Source organism: Carassius auratus, chromosome 42, assembly GCF_003368295.1.
Source record: "Carassius auratus strain Wakin chromosome 42, ASM336829v1, whole genome shotgun sequence".
Lineage (NCBI taxonomy): Eukaryota > Metazoa > Chordata > Actinopteri > Cypriniformes > Cyprinidae > Carassius > Carassius auratus.
This window is the reverse complement of record NC_039284.1, coordinates 11,741,458-11,767,242: the sequence shown is the minus strand read 5'-3', so window position 1 is coordinate 11,767,242 and position 25,785 is coordinate 11,741,458. Positions and strand designations below refer to the sequence as shown.

At 37.0% G+C, this 25,785-nt stretch overlaps 1 protein-coding gene across 1 annotated transcript in view; it reads left to right on the top strand.

Moving 5' to 3' along the window:
• The first annotated feature begins 7,047 nt into the window (after positions 1–7,047).
• The window catches only part of LOC113060658 (forkhead box protein N3-like), a 56,147-nt gene continuing 37,409 nt past the window's right edge, over positions 7,048–25,785 (top strand). The window contains exons 1-2 of the mRNA XM_026229767.1: positions 7,048–8,007; positions 11,072–11,628. Coding sequence (XP_026085552.1) covers positions 11,086–11,628 — 543 coding nt within the window. The 5' untranslated portion in view covers positions 7,048–8,007; positions 11,072–11,085. The remainder of the gene's footprint in view (positions 8,008–11,071; positions 11,629–25,785) is intronic.

Genomic DNA, 25,785 nt, shown 5'->3' with positions numbered 1-25,785 from the left:
TCTCATTAGCTCAGTTGGAAAGTTCTCAGCATGATTGGAACGTTTATTAGGTACGTTTATTATCATACTGTATCTTTAATGTGGTTAATTTACATGAACGTTTATGTCACTGTTTGTTTATAGAGGAGGATGCTGGGTGATTAGAGGTGGATCCAGAAGATGGTATTATCATCCAACGTTTCTGATCTTGGTGATTTAAAGATTAAGATGAAGCATCTAGTAGGATTTCTGCGGAAAGTCGTGGTGTGCCCGTGTGCGAGGGATAGAGACATGTGTCAGACACTGAACTGTGATTTACTGACCTGATGGTCTCTCTCTCCCTCGAAGGACTTCAACGTCACCTTGGTCCTTCTCTCAGTCCAGTGCTCGCTCTGATAACATCAGTCTCCACTAAGAGAGGCTTATCACTGAGCCAGACCTGCCATTGTGTTTATGGTGGTGCTTTGAATCAGTGAGACCCCTCTAATATATATCTGGAGGGCTCGTAAAGGAGCTGCTGTATAGCTTTTATTGACTCCTCTGGAAGACATTGGAGACGTAGATCAAAAGGAATGTGCTCTGAAAATGCTTGCGGTCGGGGACATATATACTTTCATTTAAAGGTTTGCATGCTGCCTTCTCCTTTGAGTAGTAAATGTAGAAAAAGGATGCGGTGCCTGTGCAGTTGCTGTTTGTTTTAGAGTCAGTTGCTTTGCTCTGAAACCTAGTGAGGCGTCATATTAAGGCCAAGTTTGTTACAAAAACGTAGTGCTTGTTAAATTAACCTGTTTTAGCCATGGCTGCAGCGCATGTACTGTTCACAGAGGATGCAATCCCAGAATGCACTGCAACAAGATCAGTGGAGAAAATAGTAATGAACTTACATTTTATTCAGTACTGAAAAGTATCTGTATAAATATTATAAAACTAATTTTAAAAGAAAAATTGTAAACTATCTTTATGTACTCTTATGCTTATGAGGCCATGTTTCAAATGGGATATTTGATCTGTACTTGCAGTCTTATTTCTATTTACATTTACAATTCAAATTTGTATTTAAACACTTGGTTTAGATTTTTTTTCATAATTGAAATTTTTTGCTACTTTTTTTATTTTTTGTTCCAAATAAGTCACAAGTTTTTAGGATGCTGGCTTAAAAGTCAGTATGCATTGAGGCAGCTCACTAGGGTTTGGAAGAGTAGGGATGTCTGTAAAGCTGCTGCTCTTACTCTCTCTCTCTCTCTCTCTCTCGCTCGCTCTCGCTCTATCTCTCTCGGTCGGTAATAAATGCTCCCGCTGCAGGCTCCCAGAGGTAGTCAGACTGGAACAATTATAATCTTCCCCGTGCTCCCGAGACCGCAGCCCCGCCTGCATGTAACAGCATTAATTGCATTGTTACGTGTTATTGTACCGAATAACACTGCCGTCTTGAGTGCTGTTTACTAATGAAACGCACTGCGCAGCGAGACAGTTTGTGCCCGTTTATCGTGGCTATTAAACCTAAAGCAGCCATACTCTGATCCCTCCCTCCTTTTGGGATTGAAGAAGAAAGAAAGAAAAACTACAACTGAAAAGTTCCCGTGAGGCGCACCTTCATTAGGAGCCTGTTAGAGCGGCCAGAGTGAACAGGAAGAAGCTGTCTTTCCCCTGCCTGCACATACCCTCAGAAAATGAAGTTCTTCAGTGGTTCATTGCAGCACCTTATCTTCAGCAAATAACTCTTTTCTTGTCAGGAACCAGATTCTTACTGTATAGTAAGGCTGTCAATTATTGTACTACATTTTCAGTAGTCAATACTGGTGAAATTGTGCTATTCTTAACACCACAGTCAAAAAAATATTCAGTTCAATTTAATTCAGATTATATCTGTAGTGCTTTTCACAATACGAAGCATTTCAAAGAAGCTTTACAGATTGTTTTATTGTTTCTAATTGTTTCTGAAATTAAGAGTAATGTGTTATTGAAGGTGATTGGGTGACAAAAGTAATATCCAAATGACTGAAATTAAAAAGCAATGAGCACATGTTGTGAATATGCTATTGAGCAAATCTTTTATTGAAAATTTCAACATTAACTTAAATATTAACATTAAATGTCAAATATTAAGTAAGCAAATTTATGTAACTATTTAAATGTAAATATTTATTTTATTATTACTATTATTATTATTATTATTATTATTAATTATTATTTCATACTTTCAATCCATGTGATTTTATTTATTTGTTTTTTCATCCAAAGATGTGATTATTTTTAATTTAATTGCATTTTAATCTGGTAACTGACTGTGTGTACATGGATGTTCTGACAAGACTTTTTGATCAAATAATGCATTTTAATGTCACTTGATACCAGAACTTTCGATATCCCTGTAAAAGGTGCTTGAGTTAGCTGTTTGGGGATATAAATTATTGATGCTATATTTAACTTTTTTTCTTTTTTTTCATATAAGTATCTAGGTTTCTGTAGTATATATAGCACCAGTACATAGATAGAAAGTTCTTTTAGTAGCTTAAAACTTTCTTTAGTGCCATCAGGCTAGTGAAACACAGGTCTGTTTAAACTGTATCTGCTGAATTGAGGGGTTTGGGTGAGCAGCGTCTTGATTTTCATTAAGTGTCCTCTTCCCTTGAAGCCCTGTTTCCTTGGACTCAGCTTCTAACTGGGTTTCCCTTGTCACCGATACACAGGCAAATTAAATTTCCTGTCTCCCGGGTCTTCTCCACAAGTCCTGAGTCGACGCTCGCAGCAACAGGGACTTACTCCATCATACTGCAGCCCCAGGTTGAGCGTGGTGACTAGGATACAGTTACCCATCATCCCATGTTTCCTGTTGAGATATGCTTGTACATGTGTTAGAGGGTTGTGCGGACGTTTTCCTCTGCTCGCGCCTCTGTCATTGGGATTAGATTAGCCTGTACTCTCATGCCTGGATGCTTTGCTGCATTAGCTGAGCCCCAGCAGGGCAGTGGCATTCATGGGGAGATGGCCGGTTTCTACAATAGAGATAAAGCTGCTGGATTTCAAATCACACTATGCTCACTGACCTTCTGTGAAATGTTAAACCTCAGCCCAGCTCGACCGCTGCGCAATCACACCGTCTGGGAAGCATTATGGCCAAGATATAAACCTATGGGAGGAGAATTCTGAGGGAATTTGAATGTCAAGGTGTGTGTCTATGGTTTAAAAGCTCTATGGTAGCCAGGTCCATTTGATTTGCGATGTGATAAAACCTCTGTGGTGTAGTGGGACATATGCATCAACGCAGCAGCTCTGTCAGATTCACTATCGTTGAATGCGGTTCCTCTCTGCTGGGTTGGGAGCGGCAGCCATTCTGATTTTATCACCATATGTCGCCTCCGGCCCCCACGCAGGCCTGTCCTGGGTGGTGGTTGCTTAATGGTTGAAGATCGTAACTGCTGTGAGAAAGGTCCCTGGTTTAATTCAAAGTAGAAGCTGAAATTAGGGCTGTGAGGGTTGCCACCACGGATGTCAACTGCCACCGGCGGCAGTGCATGACGTCACACACTCTATAGCAAGCACAATACAAAGTTTTGTACTGTATACAAATGTAATAACAGTAATGGTTGCAAATTGTTTTATTTAGACTATAAGTCTATGGTAATTCACAAGTTACCTCAAACACCATACACAGCGTTTCCTTTAGATTGGCAGGTTTGAGTGCAGGAAAATACAGTTTATGAATTCAGCAAATTAATTTTGTGTTGGGCGATGGACCTTGTTGGGACACTTGCTTGGCGATGAAACAGTGAACCGTTAGGACCCGGTCAAGTTTTAGTGAACACAGGACATTTGAACTCTGTGTCAGTACCTTATAAATAGGATGAGGTAGTTTACTGTTGGGGATTTGTCATGTGTCCTGGCCCAACCAGTTTAACATCACAGATTATTATAATAATAATAATAATAATAATAACAATAATAATAATAATTATTATTATTATATATATATATATATATATATATATATATATATATATATATATATATATATATATATATATATATATATATATATATATATAAATAATAATTTTTTAATAATTTATTAAAACATCAGTTTAATAATGTTTTTTTTAAATATAGAAAATTTTAAGAAAAAAAGTAGATTTACATTATAAATATTCATTACCATATGCATTTTTCTTCTCATTTGTTGTAAATATAAATTGTTATACTATTATATATTATACAGTTTTAAAATCAGAATATGTATTTTCAGAATTTAATTTCAGAATTTTTCTCGTGTTTATTTTTTATATATATTTTATATATTTTTATCAATATGTATAATTGTATTAAGTTAATGTGTAACATAAAACATAATCTTTTCTAAAATACTTTATGAAAAATACTGTTCATACACATTCTATCTGTCTGTCTGTTTGTCTGTCTAAATCATATTTTTTTTACATCCATATATTCTTTAAAATGTTTTAGAAATGTTTGATTGTTACTAATTACTAGCTAGCTGTCTCATAGCCTGGGTATCCAGTATACCACAGGATCGTGACCCAAGCACAAAGAAAAAGTCCAGTGCTGTTTATAGCCAGGCTGACTGGAGTTCTTAACCCTGCTGTCAGAATGGTAGTGGTGGAGGCTGCATGAGGGGGTTGGTAGATGTGCTTGAGATCCATTAAGCATGATTACATTATGGATATAAATCCATGGCTGAACACAGCTTTGTACTTGTATGGAGATCCATTACAGCATTTATTCAAAGCTCTTGTTCAATTTGTTCCTCCCTTTGCCTCTGATGTATCTGTAAGGAAAAAGAATGAAGCCGTGGCGGTAATAAGCTGAGATGTGGTGGAAATCGGACAGTTTTAATGAGGTCTCAGATTCCGATGGAAATGAAGAGAAATGGTGGTGATCCCCTGGGGTTCATGGGTGAAAGATTTAACACCGCTTGTCGCTCTGTCCCAGTCATCCTCTTGTTACCAGGGTAAGGGACGCCCCTGTGCCTGCGAGTAACAGTGGGGACACAGTTGCTGCTGCAGCCTGACTGAACCTTGTGGGCAGCAACCCAGCCACAGCTGAAACGAACAGGAACTGGGAGTTTCTGCCTCCACAGAACAGTGATAATCTACCCTAATGACCTCTGCGGGGAAAATATATGTAGCCTCTGACACTATTGAGTCTCTGTTTTTGCTTTAATGAGCTCTCAGCTACTAGGTAGAACATTCATGGTAATCTGCTTTTTGGGCACTGTGAGATAAAACAGTTTTAGAATATCATATCTTAAATCCAGCTTTATGTGCTCGACTTGAAACAGATACCGTATAGATCTAGATGAAGGACAGTTTAGATACTACTGAAATGGCAGAATTAGGTATAAGGGTACATCTTTGTTGACTGTATTTTTGTTCTAGTAAATAAACTTGTTAGGATTCAAATTGGATGGCTTAGGAGGGGGGGGGGGGTGAGCATTCAAGACTAAATGTAGACTTTTCCGACTTTTCAGGAGCATGTTATTAAATCAGTTGTTTTCATAAATACTAGCTTTTCCAAGAGTCTTTTTCTTTACAAGTTGTAGCAGTGTAGTGTGACCATAAAGCTACATTGCTGTTTTCACTCTTGCATTGTAATTTGCATGTGGTTTTTACTGTCGCGCGAGTTAAGTCAGCAATCAGACGTGCTCTCATATGTGGCTCTGGAAAATCAGATTCATCCTAATGAATCGGTTCATTTGGAGAATAAATGTCCTGATTAATTTTTTTTTTTTTTTTTTCACAGATTTAAGAATCTGCGTAGTATTTTAGGTCTTCTATTTATATATGAATAATATTTAGTTAAATGTTGCCTTTCATGGCTGTGTTTTCAACTGTTTAGTTAAATTTTATATAAAATTTATATTTAGTCTGAATTAGGGCTGCACATTTAATCTAATTTCTAATCGCGATTACAATTATGGATTGGCACAATTACGTAATCGTTCAAAGCTGCAATTGATCGTATAAAGTCGACTTACGTTATTCTGCATGCTTAAGATACGTTTTCTACATTTAAAAAAAAAATGTTAGTTTTAGTATAACATTTTAATACCATTAATATTTTTACTTTTTATAGGCTTAATTTAAAGAAGAAACCAATCCGATGTATAGTTGACATTTGTAGCTTAATACTATAGAAAAGTTTTTCAGTTAGCTTTTTTACTTTCATATAAAAATATGCAGTTGCATCAAACAATGGTATAAACATCATTCAATGTAATCAATTGAGTGATCATCAATGTGATCATCGTAATTAATATTCGTAATTACAATTTCAAGGAAATAATCGACAGTTATGATTTTTGTTATAATCATGCAGGTGATGCAGATCTAGTCTGAATATAAGTTTGATGCGTTTTTTTTTATTCATTAAAATAATTACTGTTTACCTGCCAATAATTATAATCTAATTAAATTACATCTGTTAATATTATTTTTATTATAAATAAGTATTAATGTGTAATGTTTATATTAAAAGATATTCAATATTTATACAGAATAAATATAGAATTAATTTTTCAGTCAGTGGTTAGTATCTTGTAGTAGTACGGTGACTACATTAAATTGTAGGTTAACAAGCTATAGTTTCAAAGTAGCTTCCACAGCACTAGAAAGTGTATTCTACTCAGCCAGAACTTCATTAATACACCAGATGTGTTCAGCTACAGTTTAAGATATTGTCTGCTCTCACCTCTTTCACAGAAGGTATAATGAAGCCTTGCTCTGGGACGGAAAAGAGAGAGCGTGATGAGATAAGACAGAATCTCACGAGCTACGTATTTTGTCTAGTCTGGGTCTCAAGAAATGTTTTTAAAAGTTGAAATATTTGTCAAACATTTATCCGAATATTGTTAAACAAACCTTGTATTAAACCTGGAACATTCCTGGTCAAGAATGAAAGGAAAGTTATGCTCCGACAAATCTGAAACTTTGAGTCACTTGAGTGAACCAGCATTTCAGTGAAATTGTTCACAGACTGTCTGTGCACAAGGTTTTTTGGCTTTGAATAAGTACACTTGGGTAGATTAATCAAAAGAGTGGTTATAAATCATTACCGCAAGTACTTACCCACGATAACCGCGTTAAGCTGTGGAAACTCTTGCTCAATACTTTGCTTTGGGCATAACAATACTGTGAGAAGAGAGCTGCGCAGACCAGCTGTAATTAAAAGCTGTAGTTTCAGATGGGATAAAAAGACTCTTGCAACTTTTGTAATGTTTTTTTTCATGCCAAGATTAAAGCCCTTTGATTATTTCTTGTGTAATTGGGGCTATTTGAACGCTGAGTGGTTGTTTTGTGTCTGCTTAGTCGAGGCTTTGAGTTGGACGTGGTTTTTGCTTTGAGCCGTATGAAATCCCTACCTGCCACTTCTCTGTTGTGGAGTGATAAGAGAACAGCTCTAAAATCAGGCTGAGTGCAGCTATTTACTGCCACTGCAGCAGAGAGAAAGTGACCTTTCACCTCTCCTTCGTTCCTTGAGTATTGACAGCACATGACTTTTTTTCTTGTTCGAGCCGAGAGGAAAGTCTGGATTTGTTTTCATGGCGTCAAACGTGGATTACCTGAAAATGCCAGGAGTCCTCCAGCTAAGTCGTCTTCTGTTTGTTTTCCTCATGTAAATGACATTTTTTGTCTCCGTTTTCATTGAAACATGTCTCTGCAGCTCATATGAGCTCACAGACCCGCGTCCAATCAGCTGCGACGGGGGCGGGGCTTCTCCAGTCAGGTTTCAAAGCCTGTGATTCCACAGGAGGAGGGGTTTCCACAGGTCACACCCTTTGAGAGAAATCTTCCAGGTAAACAATCCAGGCAGATGAGTCGAGGCTTGCCGGCACTTTGACGTAGGCTGTGAAGTGTTTATGCCGTCAAAAGAGAACTATTACGTACTTCGGAAATATGGGTACCGTGGTGTGAGATTACATATAAATGTGTTTCTGTCTAGAGGGAAGGAAAATGTTTGTCACAAGAGCTGAGAGAAGCCTACGCCAAGCTTATGAATGATATCTCCGAGCAGGTACAGAGTTTGTTTTTACTTTTTCTCAAAGGCCCGTTTATGTGTCAGGTTGATATTAAGTGTGATGTAAGGAAATGGGAGTCTTGTGGGATGGATGGCAATTGTTTTGATGTAAAGCTTAAGTTCTTGTCAAAGTATCCTTAAATCGGATTATTTATTCTAGTGTAGTCCTTTAAAAAAAAAAAAAAAAAAACACTTCTATCTTCAAGCAGCAAAACAAATTTTTCTAGGACATTGCAATCATTTAAACCACATTGACATCTGGTTCATCACCTGGTTTGCCTGAAAACAGAATAAGACTGGGGAGCTTTTGAGTTAATCCAGTATGCCGGCACTTCACAATACCATAACAACGGGCTAAAACACATTTAGAACACCTTAGCAACATCCTGGCAACCATTTAAGAATTCTGAACATGTTGCATTTTCTTCTGACCTTCTAAAAATCTAGTTTAGTCTAATTTGAATCATTTGTTGAGAGTGCGGCATATTAGAAGTCGAGTTGCACAGAGTTGACTTTTTCTTGTTTTTGTGGCCGAGCGACTCGGTGAGCGATTTATGACCAGCATGAATAGACTCATTACTTGTTCTTCACCCACTTTAAATGAGTTTTGCGCTTGTTTTAACGCAGCTCTCCCGATCAAGCGAGCCAAACAATGACAGTTCGGCAGTCGCCCTGCTTGTAATATCAGGACGGTACGCGTCTGCATGTTGAACAGAAGATCTCTCTTAGCACTCGTGTATGTGGTTAATAGTCAGATGTTAAGATGGGTGATGAGGGAGCAAAGTGCTGTTCTTTGTCGTTGTGCTGTCTTCATGTCACTCATACTGGGATGTTAATGAACATAGCTGAATGTAGAATATCATTATGCATTTTAACACATGGCGGACATGGGTGGACGTTAATTTATTCAAGCCCCAACGGCCGGTAGTTTGCATATGCAGATGTACTGTATATGACTGTATTAAACACAAACTGCATGTATGCATGCATTTAATCACGGATTCGTGATGAGGCTGCCAAACAAATGTTGATTTAGACAGGCAGATGGTATTTGGGCTCTGATCAGAGCTTCATGCATGATTATCTGTAGCTTTAACCCACCCTCTGTGATCTGGCTTTCTGTTGTCATCTGGACGCACAACTGGAGCACATTTACAGCTATTTGCCAGTGAAACATGATCCTGCAGAAAGATCCGAGCTTAATGCGTCATTCACAACAATAACTTATGTATGCATGCTTTTCTTTTCTTTTGGTTCCAGTCGTCGTTCAGTTTAGTGCAGATGGCCTTAAGAGTCCGTGTTAAAGTTTACATTTTTGAGGCTATTTTAAGAGCAGAGTGATAAAAACTTGCTTCCCATGTTTCAGTTCATGTTAAACTATTACGAAGAGTTTCAAAAGACACCCTCAAAGAGAAGCTGTCACATTTTGAAATGAATTCGCAAAATACTGTGCACGAAAATTTGTTCTAAAATAAGTCAGGATGGGAGAGGAAAGGGAATTCGCATCATCATCACACTTCCTTGTCATGTGATACTCAGAAGAATTTAGCAAAAACTTTCTTTGAAGTCAAAAATAATGGTCAAGAATGATGTTTCGAGTCTCTCGGGACACAATTGGCAGTTGCCAGCAAATTAGGCCTAAACAGAGCCCTGTGTTGTCATGGCAACAGTGCAATTAAATTACTTTACTGTCAGCTGTAATATAATTTTCCTGTGCAGCGCCTCACGGGACCGGAGCGCCTCCTCATTGGAAAGATGCAGTACATTGATTTTTCATGAATGATTTTAGTGTCCGTGTTGCATTTCAATGCGTGGATGGCTGGTTTGAACAAGAGGACTTCAAAATCCTGCTCTCTCCACAGCGCTCAAGTATAATCTCTAAGCATTTCTCTTTTTCTGAATGACAAGCAGTGTAAAGCAGAGGTCTTGGTGTTTAAAAAATAAAAAAAAAATCTGCCTTTTGAAGAGTTAAATTTTTCTGTTTTCATAGAATTATTTTTGCCAGTATCATGTTTAAATGTTTGATGGTGACTTTCTAGTCATTGCTTTTGCAGATGGACTGGGTGTGTAAAGCGAGAAAGCGGGACAGTAGAGACAGCGCCACACAAATTGATCTTTGTGACAGATCACGGGGACGGTCACAGTCTGTTTTTCTGGTGTCATGTTCAGAGTATTTGATTCAGTGATTGACATGCACCTGTAGTGTCTTTTCCCTCTGTCACACCCACTTCTTTATGGGTTATTGTATTGAAATAGATAGTCGGCAATTTTTAGATTAGTGATACCACAGCTGACATTTTATTTTTAAACTATGTCAGAAATTAGCTGGTTGTGGTGACATCTTAAAATAGCGACGATTTAGCTCATGGATATGTGTGCGCATTCAGTATGCTCATGAATCATTCTAATATGCTGATTTGCTGTTTAAGATTTTTTTTTTATTATCAGCACTTTTGAAAATGATTGCGCTTTTTTCAGGTTTGTTTGAATTGAAAGTTCAAAAGAACTGAAATCGAAATCTTTTGTAACATTATACATGTCTTTACAGTCTTATTTGATCATTATATCACATTTGTGACATTATATGTATTGATGTCTGTGTTTTTATCTGTTTATGGCAACTATAAAAAGAGCAGTTGAGAGCACATAAAACAGACAGAGCAGATCATTTGTCGATGACCTTGAGTGTTATATTCCATTTACTAGAAATATTTCACACTATAGCAAGGCATCTTCAGTTGCTCAATAGCTGTTCAATCATCTCCGAGAGCAGACTTGGATGGTACTCATAGTCTCGTTCTTTTGTGCTCTCTGAGAATGTTTTGTCTCTTGGATGGAAACAAGACTTTCCTGTAGTGATCTGAACATCAAGTGATCTTAGTCATCCTTCAAGACTGTAAACTTCTACAATAGTGGATTCGGATTGAGAAATATTTCAAAATATATGTGAAGTAGTCACTTCATAGTCACTGGCGCTATCCCAAATGGTGCTCTTAATGAGTTTTATTTTCACCTCTGATCTTCTGTGATTGTGATCATGTTCTCTTGGTGTTTTCCACAGGAGCCTTGGTCTAAATGGGTCCAATTATGCCTCCCAGTAAAAAGCCGGAAAGTTCCGGGGTCAGCTTCACGAGCGGCCTGAGCCAGTTCTATCAGGCGAGCTCCATCACGCGTGCCCTGCAGGAGGCCGAGGAGATGGACCTGGCTCTTCCCACCATCAAACTGGAGAAGGGCAGCATGGAGGACGAGGAACTCACCAACCTCAACTGGCTCCACGAGAGCAAGAACCTGCTCAACAGCTTCGGTGACCCTGTGCTGAGGAGCGTCAGCCCCGTCCAGGACTTGGACGATGACACCCCGCCCTCCCCGGCCCATTCGGACCTCCCTTATGACGCCAAGCAGAACCCGAACTGCAAACCCCCTTATTCGTTCAGTTGCCTCATCTTCATGGCTATAGAAGATGCCCCCTCCAAGAGACTGCCAGTTAAAGACATATACAACTGGATCCTGGAACACTTCCCTTATTTTGCCAGCGCCCCCACGGGGTGGAAGAACTCAGTCAGGCACAATCTGTCCCTCAATAAGTGTTTTAAGAAAGTGGACAAGGACAGGAGTCAGGTAAGGATGCCAAAACCGCTGTTTATTTTTGTATATAGCATTAAAAGCCTTATAGCTATGCAAGACCAGGCAAAATAAATGCACTTACCTAAAGTTCTTTGTTGGCTGCTGCTTTGAATTCCAATTCATTTGCAGTGAATCAGTCTGTTGGGATCATCATTGAACCGATTCATAAAATAATTTGTGAATCAATTTGAGACATTTGAATTTTTTTTTTGTAAGAAATACACAAATGTTAACTTAAACTTTTATTTTATTTTTAAAATGAAAAAAAAATATATATGTGTGTGTGTGTGTGTGTGTATACAGGTTCTTCTACACTGGTGGGGACTTAAACCTAACTACACACCAATTCATGGGGTTTCAGTTTAGGTCCCCACGGGTACAAAAGCTTATAAATCATACAGAATGAGTTTTTTTTGAGATTGTAAAAATCCAGAAAGTTTTTTGTGAGGGATATGTTTAGGTGTAGGGTTGGTGTATGGCGATAGATACAGTTTGTACAGTATTAAAAACCATTACGCCTATGAAGGGTCCCTACAAGGATAGTCAACCAGACTAAGTGTGTTTTTATGGTGTGCGTGTGTTTGCAAGTTAGTCAGAACAGTAAAGCCATTCCATGTGACTCTTACAGTTCACTGCCATCTGGTCCCTGGCTATGGAGCGAAGAGTTTTTTTCTGTATACGTGTCTCCATAGAAACAGCTTTGCAGTTGACATGGAAAGTAAGCTGTTGCTGCAGCAACAGAGAAACTGATTTGTGTGTGCGTTGTGTGTGTGTGTGAGTGTGTTCTCGCTGGGAATGACTAATCCACTGATGATAGACTAGTGTCCGATCAACCCTTTCACATTACAGTCTCTTTTGCTGCAGGGAGCCATAAAGAATGAGTGTTTTTTGTTTCATGTTCCAGTATCATCTTTGGTTGACCTGGTCAAAATATTTAACTTTTGGGGCACAAATTTTTGTTTATTTATTTATTTAATGTAGGATCGCAATGACTTAATATTGAGTAAAGTTTCAATTGAAAATCTTCCCTCAAAGCACTGGGGCTGTGGTCAACCGTGATGCTCGACTCGACTAGATATCATTTTAGTTCTTGTCTTTAATGCACTAATCCAATTTTATTTAACAGCTTTGCCATTCAAAATGTATTTGTACCTTGCTGAGATTCACAGGGTTTGAACTGGTTTTCCTTTATTCAAATTATTTGTGCGAGTTTGAGCTCTGGGCTTTTTGGAATTAAAGGTTGCTAGGGCATTGGTGGTTGCATGATTGTTTTTTTTCTTTTTCCAAAACGTGTTACTATGATGCTAGCATATTGTGCATGTGAGTGGGTTTTGGATGGTGTTGCTTGTGCATAACTTGCAAACATGAAGTTAGGGTGGTTGCCAGGGTGTTGCTAGGCGATTGCTGGTTTGTTGTGCAAAACTTGCAACCATGATACTAGGGTACTGTGCATGGTTACTAGGTTGTTGCTTGGTGGTTTATAGGGCGATCTTGGATCTTGGAGGTTACTGGATGGTTCTTGTATGTGCAAAACTTGCTGAGTGTTATGCATTGTTACTAGGGAGTTGCTAGGTGGTTGCAACAGTGATCTAGGTAGTTGCCAGATTGTGATGCATGCACAAAATTCACAACAGTGGTGCTAGGGTGTTTTGCGTTTCTGGATAGTGTTGCATGTGCAAAATTTCCCATCATGATGCTAGGGGCTTACGAGGTGGTTGCTGGATGGTGTTGCATGTGCAGAAGTTGTTGCTGTGCTATGTTGTTGTGTGTGGTTGCTAGAGGTGAGTCCATAAAATATTTGTTACATTTTTTTTATTGTCGGACAGATCTTTACTCAAATCACTCGGAAAATGTCAAAATGTAATACTTAAGCTTTAGGGGTTATTTCAAATTCTCAGGTCTTAGTATGATAAATAGTAACAGTGATAACCTTAGCAAACAACACTAATATTACATGACAACAGTAAATATTGGCAAAGCTTCTACCACTTAGTGTTGTATCTTCAGTTTTCAGAGTTGTTTATTTAACTTTTTTAATTATTTTTAATTATTTATTATTATTTTTTTCTGTTAGGTCACAAAGTCATGATTAGCCGTATGCCTGTTCATTTGGTATTTGATTAAATTTTTCTAGCCTCATTGGCCTACTTAATGAATGAGACGACTATTTTAGGTCTGCTTTAATTTCAGATTCATTGTGGATTTGCTATGCAATCATGCATCACTCTACATAATGAGACAGTAAGGGGCAAATTAAACCAGCAAAATAAGAGTCTGAATAAACAAACATCTGATAGATGTGCAATCCCCAGGGGTTTACAGAGGAATAATTAATTTCGGCCAAGAGGAGAACCAAATTAAGAGATCCAGACCTCAAGATAATGTTGTTTTTGGTTTTTAAAGACTGAGAATGAGTTGCACCTGCTGCTAGCATCATTTGCACATGCTGTCTGCACTGTTTTAGCACCAGATTCGCAAAGGAATTATGCAAATCGAGTAACTGTGCAAAAATTTGTGTTGCATGGGGCAGTTGCACACTGTTCACGTGAATGTGCCTAAACAATAGCTTTAAGAAAGCAAAAGGTACAATTTTCACACAAGGATCTTAAAATTATTGCTTCAGTAATCAAGAGGAAATGTGCAGAAACAAAAAGTTTAAATAAATCTCTTTACCACGAGCTTCCCTGTTCGGTAATAGTGCATCTTAAAATTGGATCAAGCAAGTAGTGCTAACGTTTACAAATCCAGCACATCCTATAATAACCCTTATTTGCATAAAGAACAAGGTGTATTTGCTCAGTTAATTAAAAATAAAAATATAAAATGTATAAATAATATTTTAATATTACTATTACAAGAATTATATAATAATAACAAATATTCAATTTATTAAAGAAATTAAACTTAACTAGATCCTGGTACTAGCAACAAGAAGGCCATAAGGTCAGTTCTCAGGGAATGAAAATACTGATAAATACATCTGCAGATAACTTTAAATAAAATGTGCTTTTTGATAAATATTTGTGCTTGGTGCTTTTGTACTAAGCAGAATGCATTCCCTGGAAATCAAAGTCATGACCTTGGTATTGCTGCGTATGTTGAGTCATCTTTATTTATATAGTGCTTTAAACAAAACCTATTGTGTCAAAGCAACTGAACAACATTAATTAAGAAAACAGTGTGTCAATGATGCAACATGACAATTAATGGCAGTTCATCATTGAATTGTGATGTCATCATTTAGCTCAGTTCAGTGTGCAATCATTTGCTGTCAAGTCAACGATATTGCTGTAAATGAAATGTCCGCAACTAAGCAAGCCAGAGGCGACAGCAACAAGGAACCAAAACTCCATCAGTGACAGAATGGAGAAAAAACCTTGGGAGAAACCAGGCTCAGTCGGGGGGCCAGTTCTCCTCTGACCAGACGAAACCAGCAGTTCATTTTCAGGCTGCAGCAAAGTCAGATTGTGCAGAAGAATCATCTGATTCCTGTGGTCTTGTCCCGGTGTTTGTCTGAGACAAGGTCTTAACAGGGGATCTGTATCTAAAGCTCATCTAGTTTTATGTGAAAATAGACCAGGTTTAATAAATCCAGTACACTAGAGTAGTGGGCGACTGATATATCGCCAAGGCCGATATTTGTCTTTTTTCAAATATCGGCATCGGCTGATAAATTTTTCTGCTTTGTCAAACTCCTGTGCCAGAGCACACAGTGCTCACATTCTTCCTCTTGTTTACTGTTACAGTTCTGTCTAATACGGATAGAAGTCTGTCTAATAATCCGATAGAATGGTTAAACAAAGGAATTAATACAGAAAGTGTTATAATGATTGTTTATATATTATTTGTAATAGAAAGGCAAATGTTATAATAATTCCGCGTTTGAAGTCAGCCTTAAGCAAATATGCATTTATATAATTTAAACAAATCTTTGAATGACTAATGAACAATTAATTTCACAAACCTTGCAAACTTAGTTGAATCCCGCTGTGAGATCATGTGAAGTGTGCATGTGATCTGCAAGATCGCTTGTTCTCTGTCTGACTGGTCGGTCTGTGTTAATTGCTTTAAACTTTAAACTCATGGTTTCAAATTATGCTTTGCTTTATGCATTTGACCACTGTAATATTCATATATTTTTTTTTTGTGTGCTTTATGTAAGATAAGTGCTAGCCTTGCTTTATTTGAAAAACATGATTCCCAATGCACACAAACTTCCCAGAAGGCTGAGTGCCAGGTTGGTTACAGTTTACTTCCTTTTTAATTATATTAATATTAATTATTTATTAATTTGAGAAAAATACTTTGTCATCTAAAGTATGCTGTAAGTATGTTTATTTTACACATTTATTTTTTAATTCGTTGTCAAATGATTTCAAATTTCTTATTAATATTAATAACAAAAATTAAATTTATGTCAGCTTAATATTGGCTATTGGCCCCCTGCTTTCCAAGATTTTGATATCGGCTGTCAAAAAAAATAAAAATAAAATAGTATCGGTTGACCACTACACTAAAGTGGTGCAACAGTTTAGTGGTTTTGTGCATGCACGTTTCTGTAATGCACAGTGACTTCGCAGTGACTGGTGAAGAGTGAGTGATCTAGAAATGACACCCTGTCATCTGTTTCCATGACACTGTTATGAACGCAGGATCTGAACTTGGCACCTGAGAGGTGGTAATATAGGTGGTTCCCCAAAGCTCTTGTGTCACTTACATCGTCTGGTTCACATACAGCCACCTGTATTGGTGTTTATACATTGAGGGAGCTTTGATCATTATCGTGTCTGTTCCATTGTTTATGACATCTCCATAGCAACAGGACGAAGTTACACAAGAGTTGCAATTGAACAAGTAGCAGTGGAGTGGTTTATGAAGAAATGCAGGATGGAAGAGCACGCATTGGCATTTCCAGTAGGTAGCATTTTCTGTACTGTCAGCACAATAATGGTGATGTTCTGGGTGTTTGCCTGGACATTTGATTGAGTTGACAAGTTTAATTATTTAAAGAGCAATGTGTCAGATCTTTATATATATATCACTCTCTGTTTGTTTTTCTCTGATCCCTGCTCTTCAATCCCCATCTATATCTGTGAGGGTTTACTGCGATAATGCTGATCCGTGTGACACGATTTATCCATTGCTCTGAAAGCCAGGTTGATGTAAGATAAAGCCGGCCTGCTCGCTGACATGTACTCTGGCCAGCTGTTGTGGTCCCTCTGGACAGATGTTGGTTGCGAGGGAATTCACGAGAGATTTGCACGCAAACCTACTGTTGACGTCACCAGCCCGCCCAACTTTCGGAGACTGCAGTGTACAATGTAATCAAGGGTTACCCGACCATCCCCCAAGGGATCCTGATGCTGACACCACAGTACCTGCCGATCAATAGCGGATACGGAGCTGAGCTCGGATTTTTAAGATGTCAGCACCTTCTAGAATCTGAATCTTGCACTTAATGAGAGCAGGATGGAGATTTAACCAAAACTTAATGTCTTCTCCTTATTGACATCTAAGTATATGTTTTGGTGGCAAAGATAAGGCTGGCCTTGATGATAAGACTATTTCATAAAACTTTGGGGAACGCTATGAATCTTTCAACCCACTTTACTTTATGGTTATTGTAGGTTTTGATGATAGAGAAAATGAAAGAGCATTCTGTGTTTGATTCATGACTCACTGACCAGTCACTGAAAACGTTCACTGGGTGCTTTCTATGCTGTTTAATCTTTGCTCTAATGGTTGTAAGAGACCATTATTAGCACCTTACATCCTGCAAAAGGAATGCATGTTTAAAGGATTAGTTCACCCAAAACATGACAAATTCCTCATCTTTACTCACCCTTATCTTTCTTTTGGGAAAACAAAAAAGAGAAGTTTTTAAGAGTTGTACAGATCGGTATGGAGCTTTTAATTTCCGAAGTCCTCTGAGGTGATATGATAACTGTGTGAAAACCAGACCAGACAGAATCATGAACTTATAATGAAGACTGATTTTATGTGCTAATTGAAAAGATTTGACTCAAAGCAATGATTAATGATGAATGGACAATGTGAATGAGCTAAGATCTATGGCTTGACACTTTTATTGAATTGGCCTTTATCACACTTCCAGGAGCCGGATGACCTTATTTTAGTACAGAACTGCAGGAAACTTAGCCAAAGCCTGAAATATTAATTATGACTAAAAACCGCATGATTAAATTAAAATGTTGGGGGAAACTTATTGTATTAAATAATAATGCTCTCATTTTTCATGCACGCACTTTACGATGCAATCCTCAATAATTACATTAAATTATAGTTGTTCAAATAAAATCTTTCCAGCCTGTTGATGATTATTCAAAAATAACTAGATTGATCATCTTAAATGATTCATATCCTACATGATTAAGTGATTGAATAGCATTATACTGTGTACAAACAGGAGATTAATTATAATAAATATAATGCTAGAGTAAACAAAATAATATTAAAAATACATTTAAATCAGTATGATTATTCCTCTGGGAGTAACTTGAGCAGCGTGATGCTTTGATAAAGGCCCATACTGACGAGTAAAGTCATTTAAAATGTTACAAAAGATTTGTGCTTTAGATAAATTGTTGTTTTGGAATTTCTTTTCAGAATCCAGAAAAAAAATGTATGACAGTTATAAATCTCATAAAATATTAAGCATCACAACTGTTTTCAACATTGATTATTATTATATTAATAATAAATGAGTATTGAAAATTCCGTTTGTCATCATAAAAATAAATGACATTTTTTAAATATAAGAAAATCATAATTGTTAAATTGTAATATTGCAATATTATTATTTTTTTCAGTTTATTTTTGATAAAATAAATGCAGCCTTCGTGAACATAGTAAAAAAAAAAAAAAAATTCTTCCAAAGTTATCTTTTTTTGTGTTTAAATAATCAAGCAGAAGAACTCAAGTGCGAGTAAACTGACAGAAAATGTTATTTTGTGATCAAAATCGCATCCTGGCAGAATTCGCTCTTAACAAGACTAACGCTGAACAGATGAAAGGATAATTGCAGCTAATGCCGTCGTTTGAGCTGTACAATTGAGCAATTTTAGAGATTGCTTGACTTGTCTGTTGGTCTGTTTCTGATATAACCCCGTTAGTGCTTCATCATTAGGGCTTTTCACCAACGGAGCAGTGTGTCTAAATCTGTGTTGAATACAAGTCTGTCAGGGTGAGAAGTGTTGTTAAGTGAGATAATCTCTGTGTTCGAAATCTTTACCGTCTGATTATGGAAATCAGCATCTTTTGTCAATTGTCTGTGCTTAAAGAGCCTCTTGGCAGAGCTTCATGTGCCTGAAACGCAAGTGAACCTCAGCAGTTCAGTCCTCAGGATGTCTGGCTGTCTGTTTGTCTCCCTCCACAATTATTAACAGCTTTTAGGGGTGCACTGCCTTATTTTCCAGATGTCTGTTGCTCATACATAAGGTTTTGGGTAATTGGGGTATATTTGTAGCAATAGCCTAAAAAATATTGTATGAGTCAAAATTATCGATTTTTCTTTTATGCCAAAAATAATTAGGATATTAAGTAAAGAACATGTCCCATGGAGATATTCTGTAAATGTCCTCCTGTAAATATATATAAAACTTAATTTTTGATTAGTAATATGCATTGCTAAGAACTTAATTTGGACAACTGTAAAAGTGATTTTTTTTTTTCAGTATTTCGTTTTTTTGCACCCTCAGATTCCAGATTTTCAAATAGTTGTATCTTGGTCAAATATTTTCCTATCCTAACAAACTGTACATCAACGGAAAGCTTATTTATTCAGCTTATATATTCTTTTTATTTAAAATATGATGGCATGTGTGAGTCTGTTCACTTCCTGCACAAGTTGTTTCTTTTTTTTTAAAGATTTATTTATGGGCTTTTTATGATTTTTATTTGGAAAGGACAGTGTAGAGTAGACAGGAAAGCATTGGGTGAAGAGAGAGGGGAGCAGGATCGGCAAAGGACCACGAGCTGGGATTCGAACTCGGGTTGCCGTGACCTCAGTTGTGCTGTATGTCGCGCTCTAACCATGAGGATATTGGCACTGACCACTTCCTGCACTGATTTGATTCCAAGGCTTGGTCTCCTCACGCATCATGGCCGTATGCTGCACCCGTGGGGGACACCATATTGCTTGTGTATGATCTCTGCATGCGCTGACTGTGTCAGAATAAACATGGTGCGTGAAAGCCAAGAGAGACGGTTCGCTCAAATGTGTGGATTTTTTTTGGGGGGGAATGCATCTCAGCGGGACTTGATCTGGCCACCCTTCATCACTGTTAATCATGTACAGCATAATACACTCATAAGATGGTATGAATGCACAGGCACAATTTCACACACACACACACACACACACACACACACACACACACACACACACACACCCACCCACTCTGTCCTGGGTACTGTTCTGGCACAGACTGCGCTGTGGGAACAGAACTTGTCTCAATTTATCATGTCATCAGCTCTTACTTTTGTATCTGCCTTACTCTGGATGGCTTCAGGCTCTGCAAAGGAATCCTGTTTAATTAGGATTACACAGGTCATTAGCAGTTTGTCATGTGCTCTTTTCTCCTCTGCCTCAGTATTAGGACAGATTTTGGCATTAAACTAAATTCTTGATCGTGGTTGTCTCAATGGCATTGCTTGGTTTAGCTTTTGGTGAACCAAGCTACTTATTTTGGACTAGTATTTCTGGAAAGATTTTATAACAGTGTCTTAAAATTCTACATCATTAAAAGGCAGCTCATGAAAACTTATGCTGAAAATCCATTTCCATCCATTTTCTGTTGCAAAGAACATTCAAAAATTCAGAAGAGTTTTCAGACATTTTTAGGAGATGAAAGTAAGAAATACTAAAAAGTATATAGAATGATTTTAGAATGATATTTTTTTATAAAAATTTTTTTTTATATAATTTAACTATATTTTTGTAGCTTCATGAATTTTTTTTAATGGTTTTATTAAAAATGTATTGTCAAATCATATCCTGATAATTTCTAGAGACTAGAATATTGTATTTGTATATGTTGTAATTTTGAATTATTTAATAGTAATTATGATTAATATAAATAATAGGAACATATTATTATTATTATTATTATTATTAATAATACATTTTGTAGTTTTTTTACTCTTTAATTTAGTTGAGTATTGTAATGTCCATATATAGTAATTTTGCATTAAAAATAATAATAATAATAAATGTTATTATTATTCATGATTGAATTTTTTTATGTACCAAGTAATATAGTTCATTAGATGTTTGGTTGGTTGTTTATGTTTTTCTTGCAATTTATCAGCTTTGATGCATAATTCAATGGGTGTGTGTCCACCGGTATATTCATTTTAGGATTGAATGCCACAGAAAAAAACCAAGCCATTGTAAAACAATATATAGCAGAAATTTTACAATTGCTTGGGTTTGACCGTGGCAGCTAATCAGAATTCAGAGTTGGCACAATCTTTTTCATAACTGTTCACGTTGTTTTTAATGTATGATGAAAGTAGGACGCAGTGCAGTAGCCATTGGTGTCAGTTGTTAGAGGTGTGATGTGTTTCTATGATGTTCTTTGTGACACACTGCCACTGTGGATCTTCAAACTCTACTCAGCCTACAGAATGAGCTGCACACACTTAGAAAGACTGAAAGGACAGAAGTGCGAGAGTTGGATGGGGGTGATGTGTTGGAATCATCTCCGTGAATAGATCCAACAACAGCCAAGCTTCCCCCTCCCCAAACGCCCTCATTATGAATGACCTTCCATACCCTTTCTAATGCACTGAGGGCCTCTGAAGATGAACAGAGTCATCGGGCCCTTAATGCTCCACTGCAGAACTCCACAATATAGACCTTCTTTAAAAATGCCATTATGTGCAGAATTCAGCCAATATGAACTGAGGTTATCGTGTCTCCACCAATCACAGAGCGAGCTTACCGCTTCTCTGCTCCTTCATGTGATTTAAGCTGCAGAGCCTCAGAAGAGATGACGACTCTGGGGCCGCAGACATTAGCAGCTGAAGATTGCTGGGATTTGGAGACCAAAGCAATGATGTCCTTTTGGACACCTTGATTTATATGATTACCTTACCACGAGAGCATTAACACACTCAGTTTAGGAAGTCAAGTGCTCTGAGTAGTAGTTAGCATGCTAAATAGTTTTGTTAAGAGGTTACTTACTGGTTCAATTTAAAACCAAACCAATGATAAATTCCCTAGAATTGGCTTAGGACCCTATGTAAGGTTTTTTTTTTTTTTTTTTAAATGTGCAACAAGATTAAATAAGCTCATGATGAAGGAATTCATCCAATCTTGACCAAACATTTGTTAATTTGCGGCCAATAAATTATATGGTACTGTTATTGTTGATTAATACTAGAATGATCCAAAAAATTGTTAATTAAAAAAAAAAAAAACGAAAAAAAAAAAAACAGAAATATAAGATTAAAAACTTTGACAACCTTTGTTAAAGCATGAAAAATTACTGCAAGTAAACTAAAACTGAACTAAATCTAAAAATAAATTAAACATTAAATAGTAATATAAAAAAACATAAAAATTACAAAAACGCAAAATTACTAAAAATTATAACTAAATTGAAACCTGAAAAAGCTAGAAGTATAAATACTAAAATAACATTGATTTGAAAAATGTTAGTATGAAAAAAATCTGTTTAGAAAGTAATAGCACGTTTTCTCTCCTTAAGCCGTTAGATTTGAGTTAGTGGTAATGTCTGTAGGACTAATGTATCTTTGAGTAACATGCCATAGCTTAATACTTAGGGTTAAGGATTTTTTTCAGAATCTCTTAAATATAAGCATTGTAATAAAGAAAAAAAGAGCAATTTTTGCTTTAAAACACATTAAATAATTGGCAGTTATCTCATCACGATGGATCCACAACTTGGAATATTGGATTTACTTTTTCCCCACATTTTCTTTTTTCACACACAAGTCTTGAGCATGAAAGAGGGGGACTCTGGACAGTCAGGTTGAAGGAGGGGTTGTTTCATAATAACAGGTTTTTCATTTTGCTCAGGAACTGATAGGATTAACTTTACTGCTTATAATGGAATATAGCATCTTCAGAGGCCCGTGCGTCTTAAAGAGAAAGAAAGATCTCTCTGCCAAGTATATCAAACAGTCTTTATATACTCCACATTGCCTGTTGCCTTGGAGACCTTTTCCCTGGCTTTCCTTTCCCTTTTTCACCCCCTCTCTCTGATTGGAGACTCTATTGGCTGGTGCCATTGAGCTGGCCTTCAGACGGACGCAGCAGCTGTCAGGGAGCTGGAGATAAATCGGAGGCAATGTGCTCTGAAACCTATTGATTTCTCCTGATTACAGAACATTTGGAAAGATAGACCAGTGCAGCCTCTTCTCCACGGAGCATATATGAATAACCTGATGCTCTCAAGATCACATATCACACCCTTTAAAGACGGATGTGGCCTTGTTCCAAGCTGTATTGTGTCTGCACATATACTTATTACTCAAATACACAAGTTGACAATGTAATCACTGCAATTTTAACCCATCAGTAGGTATTTTTTCACTCTCTTGAAATTGTCAAATATGAATTAGTCACTTTAACAATAGTTGTTTTTTCCTGCAGGGCTTATACGATTTATGATGCTATTTTAATTAGAATTGATTGTCTTGTTTTAACTGAAACCTTTTGTCAGTTCCCAAGAAACAAAAATGCCTGTATAACTTTTCAGTTCTATTTTCTTCTTCTGTATATTGTTTATATTTTAAGTGAAACAGTGTAGCACTTTTTATTTAATTCGCTTAATTTTTCTATGTCCCTACAGTAATGATAAGTTGAATGATAAGGGAAGTTGAATGATAAGGGAAGTCGTGGCCTAATGGTTAGAGGGTTGGACTCCCAATCGAAGGGTTGTGAGTTCTAGTCTCGGGCCGGACGGAATTGTGGGTGGGGGGAGTGCATGTACAGTTCTCTCTCCACCTTCAATACCACGACTTAGGTGCCCTTGAGCAAGGCATCGAACCCCCAACTGCTCCCCGGGCGCCGCAGCATAAATGGCTGCCCACTGCTCCGGGTGTGTGCTCACAGTGTGTGTGTGTGTGTTCACTGCTCTGTGTGTGTGCATTTTGGATGGGTTAAATGCAGAGCACAAATTCTGAGTGTGGGTCACCATACTTGGCTGAATGTCACTTCACTCACTAATATGAATATTTATTTTATGAATAGTATAAATTTTATAAATAATAATTTTATCAAAAAAAAAAAAAATCTTTAACCAGTTGCTGTACTTTCCCATTTCATTGCTTCCACCCTGTTAATTTATTTTAACTCCCCTATTTTTCATTTCCATCAGAGGATCTTCTGGACGGTCCATTTAAGGATTGAATTTCATGGTGCAGTTCATCTTTGTGGTTGGTCCAGGTATGGTTTTTAAACACGCTGATGAAAACTTGACAGCTTAATTAGGTGGAGAATGTCAATTTGTGCTGAGAATAAATGCATCCATTGCTTTCAGAAGAAAATTGAATTCTTTGTTAGGAAAGACTTTTCCCTCTGGAAAATATTACATGGCATGAAACAATGCTCCATAGTACTGCTATTCAATTATTTACTGAAATAGTCATATATAATTAAAATATTGAGCATAAATTGTAATAATATAATATAGATTATAATTAGTAGTCATTTTAATATGACTATTTGTAGTGATTTTTGTTAATTACATGTCAATTATTTGATTTTATTAGTATTAAAGCAATTTATTCTATATATTTATATAACCATTTTTTATTGTTGTTTTTCTATCTCAGATTTTACTGGTCAGGCTTTCAAACAGTGCAAATAAATTCTGAGTCCAATAAATGTGCTGTTTATTTTGTTTGCTAAAACACTCCAAGGGTTTGAATTGTTTGACTTGTGCTGGTACAAATCTTTCCACTGAAGCCAAATACTGTGGGTAAAGAACCGAGCGCTCGCTCTGGGCTTTGCTGCAATCAATAAACTTTGTTATCGTTTCCGAGCCCTTGTCAGGAGGATCTAGTGTTCAAGATGAACAAATCTCATAGCAGTTCTGTGTTAAAGATATGTTGGTCAGTAGGTCAGTAGGGCCAGCTGATTTCAGTGGTTTAGGTAGCGAAAATGAAACCTATGCAAAAGCAATGTCCGGTTTGTTAGTTTAGCGAAGTTTGAATACGTGACACATGGCCCTGGCCAGAGTATGTGTATTGGTTCAGGGCACACAGTATGACACACTGTCACTTATCCGAAGGTCATGACTATTGATTCATTGAGAACACACAGTTTGTCTTAACAAAACAGCACACGCTGTCCATAACTTCAAAGTGCCTGAGTGAAAGGAAATGACTTTACTTTACAAAAGCACTGTGATGGTCTACACTTCTGTGGTGGTGGTTTGCTGATTGTGTAAATCTCTGACAGTAGAGGGATAACTTGAGCTGAAAAATGGGGCTTAGTAACACGACACTGATTGTAGTCTGTGCTAATGAGCCCAAGTAATTTTCCCCTGATATCACTTTCAAAGTGACATTTTGCCGTTTCCTCGTTTTCAGCAGGATCTGTCAGAAGAGGTAATTTATATACCAGGAGCATTCGCTCTTAAAATGCTGAGTTTGTCTAAGTGGTCTGTAGCATCTGTGCTAACTGTAGTCTGCACTTCTTGGTTATTTACGCATCATTTCTACCCATTTCCCTTTAATGAACTGGAGAATGTGGAGGTCAAGGGGACGCAGTTGGTCAGGTTCTAATTTTTTCCCTTGTACTGGATGAAGTAAACTCAGTCTTATCTTGCAACCAGAGCAAACCTTTAACTCAGAAATTCACAAAATGAACATATATTTGTATATGAAGTGATCTGCAACAACAAAGTGACCAGAAGTGTGAATACGGTAGTCCTTCATATTTCCATTTGCACCCTGATATTTCCATTTGCACCCTGTTGATTTACATCATACATACAGTATAGCGCTTGTACAGTTGAGTCCAATAAAATTTGTTGTAAAAGTGTTACCTACTTACCCGAAAAAGCATATGAATATATAATCAAATCTTAATAATAATAACAATACATGTTAGTATAAAAATTGCATTTAATATTTAGTAAATCAGTAATGTTATTA